This window comes from Penaeus chinensis, chromosome 4 (assembly GCF_019202785.1).
Source record: "Penaeus chinensis breed Huanghai No. 1 chromosome 4, ASM1920278v2, whole genome shotgun sequence".
NCBI lineage: Eukaryota > Metazoa > Arthropoda > Malacostraca > Decapoda > Penaeidae > Penaeus > Penaeus chinensis.
Genome location: NC_061822.1, coordinates 38,077,448 through 38,094,947, shown reverse-complemented (window position 1 = coordinate 38,094,947; position 17,500 = coordinate 38,077,448). Strand labels below are relative to the sequence as shown.

The following is a 17,500-nucleotide window of genomic DNA, read 5'->3' as shown; positions in this document are numbered from 1 at the left end:
GGAGGAGGAGGAGGAGGAGGAGGAGGAGGAGGAGGAGGAGGAGGAGGAGGAGGAGGAGGAGGAGGAGGAGGAGGAGGAGGAGAGGAGGAGGAGGAGAGGAGGAGAAGAGGAGGAGGAGAGGAGGAGAGGAAGGAGGATAAGAGGAGGCGGAGAGAGGAGGAACGGAAGGAGGAGAGGAGGGGAGAGGAAGGAGAAGAGAGGAGGAGAGAAGTAGAGAGGAGGAAAGAGTAGGAGAAGAGGAGGAGAGAGAATGAGAAGAGGTGAGAGAGGAGGAGAGAGGAGAGATTAGAGGATGAGAGGAGAATGAGGAGTGGAAAAGAGGAGGAAGAGAGGAAGGAGAGGAAGAGGAGGAGATAAGAGAGGAGGAAGAAGAGGAGAGAGGAGAGAGGAAGAGAGTAGGAGGCAGAGGAGAGGAGGAAGAGGAGGAGAGAGGAGGAGGAGGGAGGAGGAGGAGGAGGAGGAGAGGAGGGGGAGGATGAGGAGATGGAGTCGAAGCGAAAATCGGCGGCCGCGTCCAGTGAGGCGGCTGCTGTCCTGCTTCTGCTGCGGCTGCTGCGCCTCGGCCTCCTCTTCGTCCCTCTTCTTGCCTCCTCTTGCTTCGTCCGTCTCTGCTTCCTCTTTCAACTTCGTGCTGCGCCGCGCCAGGCCCGGCGCGCCGGCCGCGTCTTATCTGCGTCGCGCCCGCGTCCGCGTCCGCTGCCGCTTCCTCGGTCCTCTGCCGCGTCCGCGGCCTCGTCTTCTCAGTCCATCTAGCTCTGCGTCTTCTCCCTCCTCTGCCTCGTCCTCTCCGCTTCCGCGTCCGCGGCCTGCCTTCTGCTTCAGCTTCTTCTTCACCTGCTTCTTCTTACTTGCTTCTTCGTCTTCTTCTTCTTCCTCGTCCTCTTCCTCTTGCTTCCTTCTTCTTCCTCTTCATCCTCTTCTTCTGCGTCCTCTTCTTCTTCCTCTTCCCTCCTTCCCTTCCGTCTGCTCTGCGTCCTCACTGCCTCTTCCTCTTCCTCGTCCTCAGCTTCTTCTTTCGGTCCTCTTCCTTCTCTGCTTCGTCCTTCTTACTTTTCGTTCTCTCGTATTCGTCTTGCTTCTCGTTCTCCTCTTTCGTCGTCCCTCTCTTCTTCCTCTCCTCTTCCGCTTCCGCTTCCTCTTCCTCGTCCGATTCCTCTTCCTCTTCGCTCTCTTCGTCCTCTTCCTCTTCCTCGCGCTCCTCTTCCTCTTCTTCGCGTCGTTCAGTCGACATCACACTAGGCCTCCCTCTCTTTTCCTTCTTCAATCTTGCTTCTGCTTGCGTGTTCTTTCTGTACGTCTTCTCTTCTACTGGCTTCCTCGTCGTCTGGCCCGTTCTCGCCAACCGCCGAAGCAATCCTCCTCCTGCCTCCGTCCTCCTCCGCCTCCTCCGCCTCCTCCCCCACCGACCCCTCCCCTTCTCCGTTCCCCTCCAACTCTTCTTCGCTCCTTTCGCCCCCTTCTTGGCCTCCTCCCCCTTCCCACCCTTGCCACTCCTTACATCTCCCCTCCTCCTCCCCAGCCTCCCACCTGCCCTCTCCTTCCTCCACGCCCTCCTTCCTCCTCCAGCCCCTGCCTGCGCCCCCCCTGCGCCTCCATCCAGCGCCCCGCCGCCTCCGCCTCCTCCTCCGTCCTCCGCCCAGAATAGTGCTATATAGAGAGAGCGATAGCTATAGCGATAGCGTTATCGTTATGAGAATACTACTACCGAGCCAGACACTCGATATACACAATGCAGACCCATCGAAAAACAAACCTTAGGAGAATACCCTTCCCCTGAAGCATAGATAATGTGTTGACAAGTTGTACCGCGGGTGCAGAAACTGTACACAGTGCCACACTACATCAATGGCCATCTATTCCCATTAGCCATATACTTCTACTACTCTCAAACCTAAACCATTAGCAAATCATAAGCAGCTAACAACCACCACCTCATAAACATGTCACAAATATACAAAGTCCTCCTCTTACACCATAAACTTCACCTCCCCCTACCCGACACACGGATCAGTTGCACCCTACACTGAAACTCCGAACAACACTATTCCTTCTACCTCATCATCATTTGCCATAACACCAGTTGTTGTACCCCATTTACATTACAATCTGCTAACTTCAAAAAAGCTGCAGCAAACTACCTTTAGCCCAGTATTTTTAACCCCATAATAAGCTTCAGACACCACACATCGTATACGTATGGATTCCACAAGAACAATAAACATTGTGAGCTCCCCTGTTACCCAAAGTTCACCAAAAAGTTAACAAAGGATAGAAAAACAGGTTTGGGAGCAAAGTCTGCCAGACTAGTGAGATTCGATCTGCACCTCTTTAAGATCATCTAGCAAATAACAATAACAATAACGATGACAACGATGATGATGTTGATGATAATAAACATAGTAATCACAATAATAATAGCAACAATAATATCAATACTATTAACAATAATAGTAGTAGTAGTAGTAAAGTATTAACAACTACTCCTACTACGAACTACTACTCCTACTACTACTATTAGTGGTAGTAGTAAGATAAGAATAACACTACTACTACTACTACTACTACTACTACTACAACTACTACTACACACTACTACAACAACTACAACTACTACTACTACTACATACTACTACCCAACTAACCAATAATAACAAATAAAAAATATAACATAATAACAAAAATAACATAATAACAATAAAACAATAATAAAAAAAATGATACTCTACTACAAATACTACTCTACTACTACTACTACACTACTACTCCTACTCCTACTACCACTAATAATAATAATAATTAAAAACCTAATATAACAACAATAAAAAAAACAACAATAAAAATAACAATAAAAAAAAAAATAATAAAAATAAGTAACAAAATAACGTAACAAAAATAATAAAATAAAAATTTATAATAAAAAAAATAAAAATTTCATAAATAATAATAAAATAATAATAATAAAAAACAAAATAAAAACAAAATAACAATAAAATAACAATAAAAATAACAAAATTAAACAATAAAACAAAACAAAATAAAAATTTAAAAATAAAAACAATAACAATATAACATAACAAATAAAAACAATAACAATAACAAAAACAAACAACAATAACAATAATAATGATATATTTTAAATATTCATTATAATTTTCATTATTATTCTATTATTTTCATAATTAAAATCATAAAAACACCCCAAAATAATAATAACTATCAAAACAAAAAAAACAAAATTTACTACTACATTAATTAAAAATAATAAAATAATAAAAATAATAACAATAATAATATAAAAAAAAAATAATAATAATAAAATAATAATAAAATAAATAAATAAATAAAATAAGAAAAAAAAATAAACTAAAAAAAACAACAACAAACTAACAATGATAATAATAATAACAATAATAATAAGGATAGACTAAAAACAATGATAGTCATGATGACTGATGATGATTAATGTAGCTAAATATAAAGAGCAGGAATGCATGAAGACAGTGAATTTAATTAATTAACCTCTTTATCCCAGTAACTTGAGCATCTCATCACAAAAAAAATATCTGGCTGGGGTCTGCAGTAATCAGAATCCACCATCACGAGAAGTTCAGCTGAAGGCCTGGGTGAGAGGAATGACTCCCCACACTTAAGTGAATAAAGCTCTCGGAGGGTGATGAGACTCGGTGGGCATTTTAGAAGTTAGTCGCTATAGGTAAACAAGTGTGGAATGTGCCACCCATGAGACAAGGCTGGAAAATCGCACGCTATATCCATGCTCAGGGTTCAATTCCAGTTCGCTGTGACTGGCGGTGTTTGGTGTATTATCGAAAATTTAATATTATAAAACTATTCCAGTGATAACTAACACAATGTTACCGGTTATTTTCACTGTACAACTTTACAAACTACCTAGAGAGATGATATAGAATCTGTGCAAAGAGAACAGTCTAATACCATCTGGATACAGCATATCAAATGACAAACATAACAGACCTTGGAAAATGGCAAAAAGAACAAAAATCATTTATGCAGAATAAGAGATAATAATGTTATAAAGGGAAGGTGAGGAGTCTTGACATCGCACACAAGTGCTCCTGTGTGCCAGGCCTACACGCCACATAATAGGGAGAGTAGCCACTCACATAAGTCTAATGCCAGATTTTGGGCAATGTGAGACACCCAGATACAGTGGGTAATGTAATGTGCAGTAATGGCCATAACTATTTTAAAATATTCTCTAGAAATTAGAGGTTAACACAACATTCACTAATCTAATTCCCTGAATCTATGCTCCTCCAACCCATGGATGTTTTGGCCTCCGCACTTTCTAAATGGAAACAAGAAATGTCTAGCAAGACAGATTGTAAACCTTCCCAGTGATTATGGTCAAATAAGGAACCAAACCAAGCTCTACTGTGCCGAATACAGGCTGTGGAGGTTTGCAGATATGTGTATAGAGGAAGTTCAAATCTAAACAATTACCATTAATAATAAATATATAAATATACATTTTATAATCATTTATCTATTATATAAACCAGCACATGTAAATTCTAGAAAAAAGAACACAGCAAGAGAGGACAAAAATAAAAGAAAAAAAAATGCAATTTTACACAACATACTAAAATTCCACTGCAAGAGATTACACAATATACCATACCACACACAAAAGTTTTGCTCTTCCGGCGTAACATGACGAATGCCTATTGGTGGCTTCATTTAGCAAAAGAGTGTACTTCTATCACAAAAGAGCTATAAATAAATGTTTGGAATGTATACAGGCCAGTGACTCAGAAATAACTACCCATATTATTAATAATATTTCATCAAAATTACAGTTTGGCTCTTGGACAAGTAATAACCACACTTCCATGATAACTCTACAGGTAAATGTAATTCTAACAAAAATAAACTTTCATTTACAGACTCGAATATTTTCACTCTTGAATAAATATAAATAACGTATTTGTTCTCCATTCAATTATGGGAAACAAAGAACTTATGGACCTAAAACGCCATAATTTACCCAATTACACTTATATTTGTCGATGGGAAAAACCAAGGACACAAATTCAAAAGATAAATAAATAAATATATAATATAAAAACGACTCGCTTATATAGGTCTACGTAAAGCAAAAAATTCTCCCATCAGTGCGGTATTCTCTACTCCTTCCTCTTCCTAAGCATCGTAAATTTGAGGTATAACGCAGCAACGGGGCAAGGAGGACGAAATAGGACCCCAAAAGACCCCAAAAAGACAGAAAAAGACCGAAAAATGCATTCCCATTTGGCTCTCCACCAGAACCAGAACCTCACCTTCATGACGGGACATAATTCCACCAGTTTTCAGCCTCTGCTATGGTTTCTCAGGCGTTATCTGTACGCTCGGTGAATGTCACTGTTTATCATGAATGTGTCCGAGTGTCCCGCGACCATAAACAGACCGAGATTTTGAGTGAAATAAGAGAGTTTTTCACAACACCTCAACTAGGCCATGGTGACGTCATGAAACTTCGATCTTGGAACTTGGAACTTCCTCAGGAGCGCATCTGATAGATCCTTGTCTCGTTCATTTCGTGGCTACTTCATCTTCGGGGTCTTTCTTAATTTCGAGAGGAATATTTTTGAGAACTTTTATTATTTTTGTCATTGATTGGAGTTATGTCTCTTCTTTTTGATTTTCTTCACCAGATGCGTTCATTTATTTGGTGTGCCGTTTATTTGCTTAGGGCTGGGTTTCAAGGGATTTTTGCTATCAGATAATTTATTTCATAATTTTACCAATGCATTTATATAATCATGAGGGAAAATCTCTAATTTTCTAATGTTCTTCTAAAATAGAAACCCCACGCCATGGCAACTCATCCAACCCATCCAATACGTTTTATCCCGACCTACGCGTTTACGACCTTATCACCCCCACAAAACCTGTAGGACAACAGCTCCTGAAATAATTCACAACGTAAGCGAATTTCCCCAATGTCGACGAGACACCAGAATGACCAAACCCCCAAAAGAAAGCTCGAAACCAAAATGGAGGAAGAAGAAGCATCTGGCAATGATTCTCGGCAGACGACAGTGTGAAGGTGAAGTTCAGAGAGAGAAGACTTGTCACTCTTGGCTCTCCGCATCTCGTTATCTCCAGAATCATGTCTGCCGGGAAAATTATCGTCTACGGAGGTCGTGGAGCGCTCGGTTCCGCGGTCGTCAAGCACTTTAAAGCTAACGACTGGGTGAGTGCTTGTTAGGTGGATTACAGGTGATGGTGCTTTTATATTTATATTATTAATCTCAAAAAGTTGCCACGCCTCTCAAGATTTCACCCGAGATATTGATTAATTTTTTGGTCTTTTTTTGAGATGATAGATTTGCGTGTTACTTCAGGTCGCTTTTGATATGTCGTAAGAATTTATTGATCAAAGGAAAACCTTAACTTTCAACAAGAAAAAGGTTAACTAAATGCATGGCTGTAATATGCTTTATCTAGGTGTGAGTACCGGTGTATTGTACTTTATTAATATATGTAATATCACGTGTGTGTATGTGTGTGTGTGTGTGTGTGTGTGTGTGTGTGTGTGTGTGTGTGTGTGTGTGTGTGGTGTGTGTGTGTGTGTGTGTGTGTGTGTGTGTGTGTGTGTGTGTGTGTGTGCATATAATATATGCAAGTATATATTTACACACACACTCACACTCGCACTCACACATATATATATTATATTTACATATATATATATTCACACATGTAGGTATGTGTGTTTGTATACATGTGTGTTTGTATGCATTTGTGTGTGTGTGTGTGTGTGTTTTGAGTGTGTGTGTGGTGTGTGTGTGTGTGGTGTGTGTGTGTGTGTGTGTGTGTGTGTATAAGAGAGATAAATAGAAAGAATGAGAATAAGAGAGTCCATATGCCCTGTGTTTTAAAATAAAAATTAAAGTTATTACAGGGTAATTTTTTAAAAAAAATGCCAGGGGAAAACTTAACATACCTCCCCCCCCTCCCTCTCCCTCCCTCCCTTCTCAAATTTCCCCCTCTCTCTCTCAATCTTCTTTTCTCTTTCACCTCCCTAATTCTCTTCTCTCCCCCTCTCTCTCTTCTCTCTCTCTCTCCCCCCCTCTCTCACCTCTCTCCCTCTCCCCCCCACCCTCCCCCCCCCCCCCTCCCTCCCCATCCCTCCCTCCCTCTCATCCCTCCTCTCCCTCTCTCCCTCTCTTCCTCCTCTTCTCTCTCTCTCTCTCTCTCTCTCCTCTCTCTCTCCTCTCTCTCAATTCCCCCCCCCTCCCTCTCTCTCTCTCTTCCCTCTTCTCTCTCCCTTCTTCGTCTTCCTCTCCTCTCTCTCTCTTTCCTTCCTCAATCTCTCTCTCTCTCTCTCTCTCTATCCACCCCCCCCCCTCTCTCCATCTCCTCTCCTCTCTTCTCTCTCTTCAGTACCTCTCGTCTCTCTCCTCTCTCTCTCTCTTCTCCCCTCCTCTCTCCCCTCTCTCCCTCTCTCTCCCTCTCTCCGAATCCCTCCTCTCCCCCCTCCCTCTCCCTCCCTCTCCTACTCTCCCTCTCCCTCCTCCCCCTCCTCCCTCTCATCCCCTCCCTCTCTCTCTCTCCCTCTCCCTCCACCCTCTCCTCTCCCCTTTTCCCTCTCCCTACCCTCTCCCTCATCCCTTCCCGTCTCTCCCCCCCTCTCCCCTCCCTCTCCCTTTTCTCCCTCTCCCCCTCCTCTCTCCCTCCCTCCTCCTCTCTCCCTCTCTCTCCTCTCTTTCCTCCTCCTCTCTCCTCTCCTCTCTCCTCTCTTCTCTTCCTCCTCACCCCTCTCCTCCCTCCCTCCAATCCCTCTCCCCCTCACCTCCTCCTTCTCTCCCACTCTCTTTCTCTCTCTCCCCTCTCCTCCCTCCCCTCCTCTCCATCCTCTCTCTCCTTCCCCGTTCTCCTCTCCCCTCCCTCTCTCTCTCTCTCTCTCTCTCCCCTCTCTCCCTCTCTCCCTCCCCCTCCTCCTCCCTCCCTCCCCCTCCTCTCTCCCTTCCCCTCCCTTTCTCTCTATCCTCATCTTCTCTCTCTCGTCTCTCTCTCTCTCTCTCATCTCTCTCCCTCTCTCTCCTCTCTCTCCACCCCCCTCCCTCTCCTCTCTCTCTCTCTCTCCTCTCTCCCTCTCTCTCAGCTCTCTCGTCTCTCTCCCTCTCTCTCTCTCTCTCTCCCCTCCTCTCTCCCTCTCCCCTCTCTCTCCTCTCTCTCTCGTCATCCTCCTCCTCTTCTCTCTCCTCTCCCTCTCTCTCCCTCACTCTCCCCTCTCCCTCTCTCCTCCTCTCTCCCTCCTCTCCTCCTCCCTCTCTCTCCTCCCCTCTCCCTCACCCTCTCCTCTCTCCTCTCTCCCTCTCTCCTCCCCTCTCCTCTCTCCCTCTCCTCTCTCTCGCCTCTCCTCATCTCCTCCCTCTCCTCTCTCCCTCTCTCCTCTCTCCTCTCTCTCCTCTCTCTCTCTCCTCTCCCTTCATCTCCCTCTCTCCCTCTCTCTCTCTCTCTTCTCTTTATCTCCTCTCTCTCTCTCCTCTCTCCTCTCCTATCTCTCTCCCTCTCTCTCCCTCTCCCTCCTCTCCTCTCTCTCGCCCTCTCTCTCTCCCATCTCTCTCTCTCCTCTCTCCTCCTCTCTCTCCCCTCTCTCTCTTCTCTCTCCGTCTCTCCTCTTCCCTCTCATCTCTCTCCCTCAATCTCTCACTCTCTCTCCTCTCATCTCACTCTCTCCCTCTCTCTCCCTCTCTCTCTCCCCTCTCTCCTCTCTCTTCTCTCTCTCATCATCTCTTCTCTCTCCTTCTCTCTCTCTCTCTCTCCCCTCTCTCTCTCTCCCTCTCCCTCTTCCCTCATCCCTCTCTCCCTCCCCTTTCCCCTCTCTCCCTCGTCTCACTCTCTCACTCTCCTCACTTTCCCCTCTCTCTCTCTCTCATCTCTATCCATCACCTCCATCTCGTCTCTCTCACTCCCTCTCACCCCTCTCTCCCTCTCTCCCCTCTCATCCTCTCCCTCTCCTCCCCTCCCCCTCTCTCCCGCCTCTCTCATCTCTCTCTCTCCTCTCACTCCTCACTCTCTCTCATCGTCTCTCCATCATCTCTTTTCTCTCTCTCCTCCTCTCTCTCCCTCTCTCATCCCTCTCCCTCCACCCCCCCCTCTCGCTCTCTCTCTCTCGTCCTCAGCTCTCTCTCTCTCTCATCTCTCTCTCTCCTCGATCTCTCTCTCATCTCATCTCTCTCTCCCCCACTCTCTCAGCCTCTCTCACTCTCTCTCCCCTCCCTCTCTCCCCCTCTCTCCTCTCTCTCTCCTCTCAACTCTTCATTCATTCTCTCGTCTCTCTATCTCTCCTCTCTCTCTCTACTCTCTCTCCCTCTCTCTCTACGCTCTCTCTCCTCCCACTCCTCTCTCTCTCTCCATCTCTCTCTCTCTCCTCATCATCCTCTCTCTCCTCTCTCTCTCTCTCTCCCTCCCACTCCTCTCCCTCTCCTCTCTTTCTCGCCCCCTCCCTCTCTCTCTCCGCATCCTCTCTATCTCTCTCCCTCTCTCTCTCCCTCTCTCCCTCTCCCTCACCCTCCCCCTCCCTCTCTCTCTCTCTCTCTCTCTTCTCATCCTCTATCTCTCGCTCTCTCGCTCTCATCCACCCTCACCTCTCGCCCTCTCTCTCAGACTAACCAACGAAAATCGATCACACCTAGATCGCATATATCTCTCATCTCTCTCTCTTATCTTCTCTCTCTCTCTCTCTCTCTCTATATCTCTCTCTCTACTCTCCCCACCCCTATCTCCTTCTCTCTTCTCTCTCGTCTCTCATCTCTCTCCTCTCTCCATCTCTCTCTCTCTCTCTCTCTCTCTCCCCCCCTCCCCCGCCCCCTCAAGCTGCCCTCTCTCTCTCTCTCCTCCCCTCACCTCTCTTATCCTCCTCCCCTCTTTCTCTCTCCCCCCTCTCCATCTCTTCTCTCCCTCCATCCCTCAGTCACACTAACGATCAATAGACTCCCTCCCTCCCTCCCTCCCGCTCCCTCTATATCACTCCCACCCCCTACCTCACCTCCCCACCCCCTCTCATCCCCACCCCGGTCTACTCTCTATCTATCTCGCTCTCTCTCTCTCTCTCTCTCTTATCCTCTCTCCCTCTCTCACTCTTCCCCCCTCAATCCCTCCCTCCATCCTTCGCCCTACAGCCCTCTATCACTAAATCTCTATCCAATATATCACTCGCTCTCCCAAGCTTCTACCTCCCTCCACTCTCTCTCTCTCTCTCTCTCTCTCTTCTCTCTCTCCCCCCCCCCCCCCTCCCTCCCTCCCTCTCTCGCTCCTCTCTACTCTCATTCTCTATCCCCCTCTATGCTAGATCATATACTCTCACCCTCCTCTCTCGCTCCTCTATCTCTCCGATCTCATCCGTTCTCTCTCCTCTCTCTCTCTGTCCTGCTCTTTCTCATCTCTCTCTCCTCTCTCTCTATCCTCTCCTCCACACAACGCCCTCTCTCGACTCTCTCCCTCTACTCTCTCTATCGATCTCAGCACTCTACCATTCCTATCTCTCTCTCTCTTATCCCTCCATCCCCCTACCCTCACCATCTATCTCTCTCTCTCGCTCTCTCTCTATCTCTCTCAGCATATCTCTCTCCTACGGCCTCTCATCATCTCTATACCTCTCTCTACTCTCTAGCACCTCTAGCCCATATCTCAATCGCTCCCTCTCTCTCTCTCCATCTCTCTAGCTTCTCCTCTCTCTATCTCTCTCTCTCCCTATCTATCCATCTCTCTCTATCACCTCCACTCTCTCCTCCTCCCTCTCTCCACTATCCATAGCTCCCTCTCCCTCTCTCTCTCTCTCTCTCTCTCGCTCTCTCTCTCTTCGATCCTCGCTCTCTCTGAAGCAATCTCTCTCACTTCCTCACTCTCTCTCAACTACCTCACTACTTTATTCACTCAAATCCCGTCACTCACCTCCATCCTCCCCATCCATCCCTCCCACATTCCCCACCATAATGCTGCCCCTCATTACTACAACCTTCCTCAATGAGTTTTCCAATTTGCCCAGAACGAAACAACACTCAACATTCAAACACAAGTCCACAAAACGCTACACAACATCAACAAACACGACACACAGACCTACAACACAAACTGAACACATAAAAAAAGATAGACGACACCAGTCAACACATCACTAACACACACATCGATAGCACAATATTCAACCCAACGAAAAACCCCCACACGCGACAGCACACACAAAACATCTCATCCCACCTCCAAATCCCCCTCCCCTGCCATCCCACTAACACGTATCCCAACAACACAAACCCCCATACGAACAACTTCAATTCACCCCCGCCACCCCCCAGTCCCAAACCCCCACCACACCACAACTACAGCACAACCCCAGACCCAAACCCCAAACACGACCAAACCCCCCCCACAACAAACCTCAATCACCAACCCCCCCAAACCCACCAACAACCCTAACTCCAACACAACACATAGACACAACCCACAACACAAGCCATCATCCATAAACAACAAACACGCACAAAAGTGCATCACAAACACAACCCGCACCACCAGCTCCCCCACCCATCTCACCCCCCACTACAATACCACCCACCCCCACACCTCCCCCCCACGCATAAACACACACCGACATAACTATCAAACTCACCCCCATATCACCCGAGCAGACCACGATATAAATCCCCACATAACACCAACCCCACCAGCCCCCCCCCACTCCAACACACCAACAGAATCCCAAACAAAACAACACACACAACAACACCCCGTACAGAGAAACCCCCCCATTAACCAAATACACCACGACTCACAAAAACAATCAATACTTCAAAACCCTACCCCCCCCACCCTAAATCATCACAACATCGAATACTAATCCCAACACCAATTCAATCACAACGAACAAATCACATATCACTAAACATATACGACCACACACACAAACACACAACTGTATAAAATTTCACCACAATTACATAACCCATAACAGACAACCCCCAACAAAACCCTCACACAAAAATCACCCCACAAGCCATATCACCATAAACACATCAACCTCACCACCAACTCCTCCACACACAACCCATCCAACCACGACACACATTCCAACAGCGCCCCCCACACACAATCACACCTCCCCCACCACATACCCCCCCACCAAACCCCACAGCCAGCCCAACACTCCCCCTACCAAACCAAAGCACACACCAACAAACCCCACCCACACTCACACACTACAAAACACACCCAAAAAATACCCCCCACACACACCCCCACAACCCAAAAACCACAAAACACCCACCCCTAACCAAACCAACCTGCTGGCCCCAACCACACAACCCCACACTCACACCTCCCACACCAACCACAGAAAAACCCAATAGACCACCCACAAACAAACCCACACACCCCCCAATCCACCGCCCACCCCACCACCCCTCTCCTCCCCCATACCTCCTCCTACCGTCTCGTCCAACACCCCCAACCCCTCACCCACACCAAACAAGACAACACACACCTCCACAACCCCAAACCCAACCACCACACCTACCAACCCCGACCGCCAAATACCACCCACCCGCCAAACCCCCCCCAACACAAACACACCATACCACACCAACAAACCACAACCCACCCACACCCCACCACAACACCACACACTCCAAAATACCCCCCATCCCCACAAACATCCACAAACAACGGACAACCCCAACCCCTACCACCACGCCTCCCCCACAACTCCCAAAACGTACAACACACACCGAACCACCCCCAAGTAACCCCAACAACTTTCCAACACAAATCCCACACAAACACACCACCAACATATAAACCACTTTTTATCACACCCACCCCTACAAACCGCACAACACTCAACAACCCCGATAATACACCCAACCGCACCTACCATAGACCCACACAAACACCACACCACACACAAAAAACAACACTAACACAACAATCAAACCTACACAAATCATACATTATCACAACACAAATGCATACCACACATTCCTCGCCACCATAATCACTTCCTCCCCGCCCCCCAACAAACCCCCCACGGCATCCTTCGCCCCCCCCCCCACACAGTTCAAGCTCACCCCCTCCCGACCCTCACAACTCACACATATCAATTACACCCACAAACACAAAACGACAAACTCACGTAACCACCACCCCTTAAACTGCTCACCCAAACCACACACAAATACACACAACAACACACTACCTAAAACACTTCAACCACACAAAACAACCGTAAACAACAAAAACCACAAGAAAACACTATAACCAATGACATACACTAATACACCACGATACAATCCAAAACCACCACCACCATTCCATTTACCCACCCCCACCCACCCACCCCCCCACAAACACACACAAAAATCGCCAACCTACCCACCCACTCCCCCCAACTCGCAGAACACCACCCACCCCCACCTCACTACGACATACTCACCCTCCCAACACCCCCCCACACCTCATAACCCACTATACCATCACAATACAACCCGCAATCCACAACGACCCGAATAACCATAAAGTCACTGATGAAATCACCATCCCTATCACCTTGGGCTCCCACCCATGCACTAAATCTAAACCCCCACCTAAACCACATGCCCCACGGATGTTTTCGTACAATCTACCCCCACCGCAAAATCCCTCTTCATCACCCACTTTCCCAGCAACTCTAAACCCCAGAACACCACAAATCGCCGCACGCTTAACCCAACCGTCCACCCCCGCAACAACAACAAACATAAACACAACACAACCATACAACACTAGAATTAAAAAAACGTATTCCACCGCACACTAAACACAACACAAAACACAACCGACTATCCTACAATCCATCATCCTTTTCCATGTTTTTCTCAGTTATCATCCTTATTATCTCCTTTCACATGTTAACCTTCCACTGCACCTCTCCTATTTAACTTATTTTAAGCTAATAACATCTTTCATCTGGTGTCCTTGGCCAGAGCTGGTGCCTGGACAGTAATTGGTACACTCCTTATTCAGAAGAATCACCTTTACCCTCAGGGTGCTGTTGAGGAATCCATGCTAATGTACAGTAGATAAGAGGAATTCTTGTTATTTGAGTTAGGAAGTTATGTTTTATGCCCATTTGTGTAATCAGTGTCCTATGGCAAGTAGTATTGATAGATAAAACTGAATGATAAAATCTGCACTGATTTACTGTAATGTTATGGGAATGAGTAGGTAATTCCTTTATATCTGGCAGTGCATTCTTTTTGTGCTTATCTACTTGTCTGAGAGCAAATGAATTCATTCCTCCTGATGGAGAATTATACAGAATGTGCAGGATAGTTGTCTGACAGGTTTATATTTATCACAAGCTTGTGGGCTTATTCATAAATATTTAACAGACATCATATAAGTAGGCAACATTTGGTTGTCATATTTTAGGATTTTATAAATAGGGCATATCCATATCTAGAAACTGTAGAATACACATTTGGTTGTTGATATCTGTTTTATCAACAAAACAGGATAATATCATTGCAGATTTACACTAACATTTTGGTGTTGTGTGAGGAGAAGGTCAGGATAACCTGAACAAGTTCTAGTGTGTGACCTTGGCAAACTATCCTGAGGGGGTGATCCAGGAACAGGCTTACCATCAGCCTGCCACCCCATCATGCTTATCACATTGCTTTTTCTCTCTACATTTTTTAGGGGGAGATGTTTTTCTTTCTTTCTTTTCTCCTTTTTTTTTTAGAGGGGAAGGGTCATTTGATGATTATTGAAGTGCAGGTGATATTGCAAAATCAGAAGAGAGAGAGTTGAATACCACTTTGTAGTTGGAAAATATATATTATTTTGTAGTCCCCAGTAAAAATGGATAAGCTGTGTAATTTATTTAAATAATGGCACAATTCTACTTGTTTGTCCTTCAGTGGGTGGGCACCATTGACCTGGCTGCCAATGATGAGGCTGATGCCAATGTCATTGTCTCAAAGGATGCAAACTGGTCCACTCAAGCTGAAGCAGTCATGTCTGGTATGCTTTCCACAGTTTGTTTTTGTATATACATTTTTTTTCTGCAATTCATTATAAAAAGTATTTGAATAAGAAAAATAGCTAATGACATAATACATAGTATATCACAGTAGGTTTTTTGTTAAGTAGTAAATTTTTAAGGTACAATGTATATGAAAGTATGGCTACCACTGTGATTTACCTGGACCATGCTTATCTTTTAATGTATTCATAGATTGTACAAGGCCATAGCATATGATAACTAAATTACTGGATTTTTTTTTTTTTTTTTTTTTTGAGTTACAGTTCTAGAAAGCCTTAATGAAATGCAGTGAAGACAAGAAATATGCTGAAAAAAAAATTAAAGAATATCTCTTTTCTAGGTCTGGAAGGAGCCCTAGGGACAGATAAGGTGGATGCCATTATTAATGTGGCTGGTGGCTGGGCAGGGGGCAATGCTGCAAGCAAAGGTAAGTCATGCATTTATGTATTTTTGTGTCAGGATGACTTCCACATATATTTTACAAGCATATTCCTATGTCTGTAATCTAGGCAGAGGGGCTATCACATCATAAAAAAATGTGCTTTCTATAATCTACAATCTGATCTCTTAATGTGTTGTTTAATCCCAATGATTTAATCTATACATATATTTGTAAACACCATGAATGTCACTTGCAAACCCATCTGAATATTTTTATTATATTCAATATAATATGATAGAAGTAAGTGCACCCACTCCAAGCTAAAGTACAATATCCCTGATTTGAGTCTGATTCCAGAAAATCAGTATTATTGTCTTTTTTTATGGTAATATATGCTTGGGGTTTTCCTATAATAATTTGGTATAGTTTGAAAAGCAACATTTTTTGGGCATAATCACAACCAATCCATTTTATAGAATATATAGATTAAATGGCTTGTGAGTCATTCTCATGTATGTCCGGATCTGGTATGAAGTGTAGATATAGTAAAGTACTAAATGTAATATAGCTGTGATGTAGAGTTTCTCCTTACAATACAAGATGCATAATGAATGCACATCATTTCATCCAATTATTTTGCATTCCAGACTTCCTGAAAAGCTGTGAAATGATGTGGTCTCAGAGTGTTTGGTCGTCTACCATCACTGCTCAGGCTGCTTCCCGTTTCCTTAAGGAAGGAGGATTTGTTGCGCTTCCAGGAGCCAAGCCTGCACTGGAAGGCACTGCAGGTATTGTAAGATCAATATCATACAGCTTCTGATGAATTTAAAAAATCACATCAGCCATCTCAGTTATCATTTACTAACTACATTTCATCAGAAGATGTTATTGTCACTTCATATTGCACAGTACTAATTATCTAAAAAAAAGAATGTACATTATCAATAATGAGGTAAAAAAATCATGTCAGCCATCTCAGTTATCATTTGCTAATTATATTTTATTTGTAGGAAATCATATGCTATGGAATATAATCATTAAGAGGCATTTTCACATTTCAAATGATACCTAGATTTTATTTCAGTAGATTTATAAATATGTGTTTAATATAGAAATTGCATCTTCATTTATTAATTTTGTGAATGTAAACTCTTGTTTAGAGGCCATGTTCTTATTTTTGAAGGCTTTGAGGAGTTATATTGTGGAAAAAGTTATCACTATTGATAATGTACATTTTTTTTTAGTACTGTGCAATATGTAGTGATTCCATTGACAATAACAGTTTTGTTTGTAAGTAGCATAGTTGCTAAGGAAAAAATGCATTTTAATCCTTTGCATAAAAAACATATTTTGTGTGTAATTACACCATTAGAAAGGAATAATATGTAGTATGTACCACTAGTCATTCCGCAGTCTGCATTTACATACAGATGCTTCCTTCCATGTACTCAGATTTGAAACACTGGGTCTCTCCTCAGTAAACTGGTGTTGATAAATCCACTTTGAGATACTAATAAGATTTTTACTTGTCCTCCAAAGGAATGATTGGGTATGGTCTTGCCAAGGCAGCTGTGCATCAGCTGACAAAGAGTCTTGGAGATGAAAAGTCTGGCTTACCAACGGGTGCAACAGCTGTTGCAATCCTTCCCATCACTCTGGATACCCCCATGAATAGGAAATGGATGTCAGGAGCAGATTTCTCCACTTGGACGTCTCTAGAATTTGTTGCAGAGTGAGTTTTGTATCTTCATATTGAGAGGTTGGGTTACAGTTTAGTAAATGTGTACTTATCAGTTTGAGTCAACCATCTTGGACCTGTAAGTAGTGAATCACAGATATTTAATTTAGCAATGCAGGCTTAGACATCCTTGGTCATGCTGCATTAACACATTTATTCAAGAACATATTCTTGCCTAATCTGGTGATTTGTGGTCCCAGACAGTTATATTATGATGTTTTATATATATCTCAGCTTCTCCTTTTTTCTTTGCCTCAAAAACTATTATTGTCTTTTAAAAATGATTTGATAAGCTGTTAATATTTCCATA

General features: G+C 44.4%; 2 protein-coding genes across 6 annotated transcripts in view; one reads left to right on the top strand and one right to left on the bottom strand.

Moving 5' to 3' along the window:
- Positions 1–5,536, bottom strand: part of LOC125025292 — a 36,752-nt gene extending 31,216 nt beyond the window's left edge. The window contains exon 1 of the mRNA XM_047613266.1: positions 5,319–5,536. Within this exon, the coding sequence (XP_047469222.1) occupies positions 5,319–5,334 (16 nt within the window). The 5' untranslated portion in view covers positions 5,335–5,536. The remainder of the gene's footprint in view (positions 1–5,318) is intronic.
- Positions 5,537–5,929: 393 nt separating this feature from the next.
- Positions 5,930–17,500, top strand: part of LOC125025314 (dihydropteridine reductase-like) — a 13,545-nt gene continuing 1,974 nt past the window's right edge. For 2 of the 5 annotated variants that reach the window (XM_047613293.1, XM_047613292.1), the window contains exons 1-5: positions 5,931–6,235; positions 14,946–15,048; positions 15,411–15,497; positions 16,100–16,240; positions 16,992–17,184. In XM_047613293.1, coding sequence (XP_047469249.1) covers positions 6,152–6,235; positions 14,946–15,048; positions 15,411–15,497; positions 16,100–16,240; positions 16,992–17,184 — 608 coding nt within the window. In that variant the 5' untranslated portion in view covers positions 5,931–6,151. Of the gene's footprint in view, positions 6,236–14,945; positions 15,049–15,410; positions 15,498–16,099; positions 16,241–16,991; positions 17,185–17,500 lie in introns of all 5 variants that reach the window. The other 3 variants (XR_007114892.1, XM_047613289.1, XM_047613291.1) reach the window with 2 other exon arrangements.